At 43.7% G+C, this 6,000-nt stretch overlaps 1 protein-coding gene across 2 annotated transcripts in view; it reads right to left on the reverse strand.

Moving 5' to 3' along the window:
- The window catches only part of PTGR1 (prostaglandin reductase 1), a 30,392-nt gene extending 24,716 nt beyond the window's left edge, over window positions 1–5,676 (reverse strand). Inside the window, exon 1 of one of the 2 annotated variants that reach the window (XM_039328974.1) lies at window positions 5,405–5,676. Coding sequence is in view for 1 of the 2 variants with exons in the window: in XM_039328973.1 (XP_039184907.1) it covers window positions 127–146 (20 nt within the window). In the remaining variant the exon portion in view is untranslated. Of the gene's footprint in view, window positions 1–126; window positions 391–5,404 lie in introns of those variants that run through there. The other variant, XM_039328973.1, reaches the window with a different exon arrangement.
- Between the last annotated feature and the right edge of the window lie 324 nt (window positions 5,677–6,000).

The raw sequence follows: 6,000 nt of genomic DNA on the forward strand, positions 1-6,000 counted from the left end.
AACAATCAAGAGGGCTTTTCCCCAAAAATACATAGTCTCCTCACATTTGCCAGTTGTAGTATACCCTCAAACAATTTGCAACATTAAAGGAATGGGGAAACTGTGATCCTTCCAGTTATTGCTCACCATAACTCAACAGTATCCATACCAGGACCAATGGCAGTCAAATTTCAATACATTCAGATGGGATAGTGCTTCCACAGCCAGATTTACAGTATATGGTACAGTCACGTGCTCAAACAATGTGAATCTCATTGTTCCAGTTCAGATCAATATTAAGGCAGTCCTCAACTTATAACAGTTCATTTAGTGACTGTTCAAAGTTACAATGGCACTGAAAAAAGTGACTTATGACCATTCTTCACAATTATGACCATTGTAGCATCCTCACAGTCACAGGGTCAAAATTCAGATGCTTGGCAACTGACTCATATTTATGACGGTTGCAGTATCCCAGGGTCACGTGATCCCCTTTTGCGACCTTCTGAAAAACAAAGTCAATGGGGAAGCCAGATTCACTTAACAACCATGTTACTAACTTTAACAACTGCAGTGTTTCACTTAACAGGAAAGGTCATAAAATAGATCAAGACTCACATAACAAATGACTCACTTAATAACAGAAATTTTGGGCTCAATTATGGTATTAAGTCGAGGACTACCTGTACATCCCACATACTAAGGTAGTATGCGCTAGAATATTTGCCCTTTAGAAATTTATAGTTAGCGCTAATAAAATGAAAAGATAAAGTACATTCAATCTCCTGCTTGCAAGTATATTAGTGACAGCCTCAGGAATGTTAGTTCATTTTTTTTTTCTTCAAAGCATATGAAAACTCCGGGCAACTCATTCATATTACTGCATGCAACTCATTGCCCAACATTTCATTCTGCCACATGAAAGAAAAATGAGAGAGAAATAAGATGGCAATGCTCATTTGAAACAGTTCCTCCAAGAAATTACTAGAAAACTTGTAGATGGTCAAATATGAAAGAGACCATCAAGTATTAATTCTATTATACCACTCTTATAAGCACACTGCCTATTGTTATGGATTTGTTCATTGTTGAAAGGAAACAGATTTTTACCTTCAGTAGGGCCAACAAAATCAAAAAAGCTTTGTAGCCAACTAGCTTACTACATTGCATCAAACACACACGCACACACACACAAAAAGAGGGAGGGGATATTGCTCCTTACCTAAAAGATGCTACTGAACATACCTACAGAGACCCTCCTGCTTTCTCTTCATATTGCTAGCCAGAACAATGGAGCACAGTGAGTTATGGGTAAGAGAGAAGCTCATCTCCATAGGGTTTCAGATGTTGCAATGCTGCTTACATTTTTTCCCAGCATTTCACAGTCTCCACCTTATTCCGAACATGGTATGTAGACCTATTCCTAGGAGCTCTAATGTTTTTAAAACTTGTGGGGCTGGCTAGTCTTACTCTTGCTCTCTATGTGCTTTATCTCAGTGGTTCTTAACCTGGGTGATATTGCCCCCCAGGGGGCGATTTCATTTTTCAGGGGGGCAATGGAACGAAAAGAGGTGACGCGGGGGCGAAGGAACGAAAAGGGGGCGATATGGGGGCGATGGAGCGAGAAGTTTTGGGGACACTTTTGAGCCTTCCCCTGTGGCTCCAAGCCTCCTCTGCCATTTTTGCTTCTCTCTCTCTCTCTCTCTCTCTCAGATTTGCCCCCACGCAGGGCTCCTGATTGGCCCTGCGCCTGGGTGCCCTGCCTCTGGGAGAAGCGTGGCCAGGAAGTCCCTTTCCCTGGCTGGCCCCCTCCGAGGTGTACGTGACTGGGGAACTGCGCAGGGAAGCCCCGGGATCCCTGCTGGGAGCAGCCTGGGGCTCGGCGCCGCCTTCCTTGCCCTCCTCCTCCCCTTCTTCCTCCTGCCGCCCCCTGGGTGGCAGTTCCGGCTGGGTGGTGGCTGGTGGGGGCATCACTCCCTGGGCGATGCTGGTGGGTCGCGGATCACCGGGAGTGCCGCACAGTGTGGAGTGCCGCACAGTGCGGAGTGCCCCACGGGAGGCTCCAGCGTTGGTCCTGGCGGGAGGCAGATCATTGCTCCGGTTCCGACCGAGGCTGCCGGCAGTGCAGGAGAAGGTTTGGCGACGCAGCTGATGGGGGGGCATTCCATGGATGCCCTGCGATTTAAGCCCAGGGACGCCGGCGGCGCGAGGTGAGGCTTGGCGATGCAGCCAACAGGCGGGGCATTCCGCAGATGCCCCGTGGCCCCGAATTGAGCCCAGGGACGCCAATAGCTTGTGGGACGGTCTGTCAACGTGACCGTGAGCCGGGGCCTCCCCGCAAGCCCGGCGGGCAGCAGAGCTGGGTGCCTCCAGCTGCGACGGGGTCTTCTGCTGCCTTCTGCCCCCCCTCCCCGCCCCTTTGGCGCCCTCTGCCTTTCATTCTCTCTCTCTCTCACCTGGAGAAAGAAGGGGGGAGGGAGGGAGGGAGGGAGAGAGAGAGAGGGAGAAGGGAAAGAGAAAAAGAGAGAGAGAGAGAGGAAAGAGAGAGGAAGCGCAAGTGCCTCTCTCTCTCTCTCTCTCTCTCTCTCTCTCACACACACACACACACACACACACACACTGGAGGAAGAGGACTGACAGACCAAGGGCAGAAAGAGGGAGAGAGAGGGAGGGAGGAAGGGAGGGAGGGAGGGGGAGAGAGAGAGGGAGAGAGAGAGAGAGAGACCCTTCTGACATCTAAAATGAAGATAACACTGAAGATATATATATATATATAATAAAGGTAAAAAAGGATATATGCAGTGTTATCTTCATTTTAGATGTCAAAAGGGTTTTGCGGCTCCCAGTGTTTTGTTTTCAGTGGTCATTACATTTAAGTGTCTTGAATAAATAAGATAATAATGAAATACATGTATCACAAAGTTTGGGAAAAAAGTGACGGCTGGCATCAAAATTTTTCACACAGTTGAGATATGGGAAAAAGACTGGAAATAAATTATTTGCATCGATATGTCCTGATGACAATTTTAAAGAAAACAAAAAAGTGTTTGCATAAATTGAAGAATTATTTCCTATGTTGTGATTGAGAGGTTATGTTGGGGGAGCGTGGTGATGACAACTTCCTCATTGGCTCAAGGGGGCAATTCATTCAAAAAGGTTAAGAACCACTGCTTTATCTTACTCGTCTCAGATAAATATCTAACTTTGACTAAATCACCAAATCTATAATCTCTATTCCGAGACTGACATTAATCTGCAGACTGTGAGTCAAAAATTGCTGTGAGTTTTCCTGTCTCATGGTTTTAAGAACTCATGGACTGCAGGGATATAAAAAAAAGAAACTCTGAAGACACAGGGTGTGGAGGTTGTGGAAGAGAGAAAATAAATTAAATTGGAGAACTAAAGCAGCAGCCAAATGCGTCTGGATGAGGTGAAATTAAATGGATCTAATCAAAAAGCCTCACAGCTCCCCAAAATGCAGACAGCTGTTGTCAGGCGCTGTTGTCAGCCAGCCAGCCAGCCAGCCAGCCACAAGTTAATTGTAAGAGCAATCCTCCTACACACTGATAAGGCCTGAGAAACAAAACAAAACAAAACATAAGCAACTCAGTATAAGGGAACAACCACAAGCTAATTTAACTACAGCAGAACCTACTGAGGTGTAAGGGCTGGAAGTGGAGAATAATATAGGGCTGAATGTGAAGTAAACAGACATGAAGCCCTGATAACAAGAGCAGAATTTCCAGTCCTTAATACTGACTTCCTATCTCGGTGAGTTGATGTCTTGTTGGATTTTGGTAGCTAGCAAGTCAGCTTTTGCAACGGGAATCGTGGCTAGATGTTGGATAGCTGAGATCATCCATGTGATACTGGACAGGCTATCCTCATGAGCAGACCGTGGGAAATGCCATTTTTTTTGGTCAGTTTATGAGTGGAGTGACTGGGAGTCAGGATTACATCAAGCTCATACTCACAGAACAGCCATTATGGACAGTAGGCTCAACCATGCCTTGTTAAAGACAAGGCTATATCAATCAACCTTTCCCAGCAAAGGCAACCAGATTTGATTATTTTATTCTTTTAACCTTTTGTCACTTCTAAAAAAAGTCCTTAGCAGAGCTCTTGTATATCCAGAAAACGAATATCCAGATAAATGTCCTCATTTAATATCTGTTCATCTTCTTTAGGGAATAAGGCGTTCATCAGATCCATTTGCATTACATTGATATCCCTCTTCAAATTAATTTCATAGATGTCCATTGCAGCTCGTTTTTGTTTTACAACTTCATTAGAACAAGGTCTTTCAGTTTTATCAAACATTTTATCAATTCTGTCCCAAAACATGGCTGAGAGGTACTTAAAAGTTTACAATATCGATTTCTGTTCCATTTTCATTATGCCCTTGCTGCAATATCCAGCATTCAAGCTTAACCTTGTTATAAAAATAAATAAATAACGCAATCTCCATTTTCCCATAAGAAAATACCTCCTGAAAAATTCAGAAGTGTAATTCTGAATCCTCTGGTCTCTTAATCCATTGTAAACTTTCCAAAATCTGCGTACTAGCTATCCTTTTTCTACAGTCAAACAACCCCTAAAACTATGTATCTTTAAAAAAAAATCATCATATAAATTTGCACCATCGTCTTTTAAGGAGGCAGAAATTGGTGTGAGAGATCTTGCCAATTCAAAGGTCTTAATCACTTCAATATACAATTTTAAAAATCCAAAAAAGTGATTAAGATATAAGGCATTGAGATGGTATATTTAAATGAAAAGTTTAGATATTTAAAGGTAATAAAGTTTAGGTTGCAATCCTATATCCACTCCCCTAAAGGTCAGCCCCACTGAATTCAGTGGGACTTTAATGAAATCTTTTAAGGCCATGCATTTTAAAAGCTTAAAATATACTCTGTTGTGGAACTAAAATGAACACACTGGCATTGCCCATGACTTAGAAATTGCTCCCTAATTTAAAAGTTCGTGCGATTTTCCTACTACAATACCGCACTGGCCTTTATTTTCATAGTGCAGGTATTTGGTTTTCTTGATCAACAACCCACCTCCTCACATACATGTTTAAGAGCATTTCTATCCATCATTTGACCCCAACATTTGATAAATTTACATTGCGCATTTCAGAGTTACTCGGCACGACATATTTAATCTCCTGCCGAAGGACTTCCCAAATAAAAGCAATATCATACAATCTCGCTAATGATGATGATAATGATCCCACAACGAACAAATGTGCAGGACCACACTCCTCTGAAACCGAGTGGTGCCTTTACATTACGTTTCTGCATTAATTTCCAAACTCTGAAACGAGTAGCGTACAAAACGCAACAATTTCAACAAAAGGTCGCCTGTCTCTATAGCTCCAGTCCGCCGAACACCCGGAGCCCCTGCAGCCCAATCGACTAACCTGCGCAGCAGTCCGAAGCGATCCTATTATGCACTTTCTGAAGCGAATCGGTTCCTTCTCCTTTCGGTCAACTGCTCGGATTGGAGAAGAGCTGCCTCGCAGCCGTTTTAAATGCTTGAGTAACCTCCGGGTCCCCTTCGCAAAACTACGCGTCAAAGCTATCAAATTACCAAACCTGTTGGGAAAGAGAGGCAGGCTCTAGTTGCCTGCTGCTTCCCAACCAATTTTTGCAGGCGTCTGTGTTCTGCCATCACCCCACCTCAAAATGAAGACCAACTTGTTTTAAAGTTTATCTGCATTTACGAACGAGATCTGCCGTACAGATTAAGGTAGCCTTTAAAAAAATTTTTTCCCGCCTTTGAAACATATTGTCAAAACGCCCAGGGACGATTCTTGACATATAGATCAGGGGTAGTCAACCTTGGCTCTTTTATGACTCGTGGACTTGAACTCCCAGAATTCCTGAGCCAGCTTAGCTGGCTCAGGAATTCTGGGAATTGAAGTCCACGAGTCATAAAAGAGCCAAGGTTGACTACCCCTGATATAGATCTTCTCCTGTGTGCTTTTTTGAACGGCTTCTGGCTTCAATTTTAATT

The sequence above is a fragment of the Crotalus tigris genome, unplaced genomic scaffold (assembly GCF_016545835.1).
Source record: "Crotalus tigris isolate CLP2741 ecotype Arizona unplaced genomic scaffold, ASM1654583v1 scf7180000024386.1433019, whole genome shotgun sequence".
In the NCBI taxonomy this organism is placed as follows: Eukaryota; Metazoa; Chordata; class Lepidosauria; order Squamata; family Viperidae; genus Crotalus; species Crotalus tigris.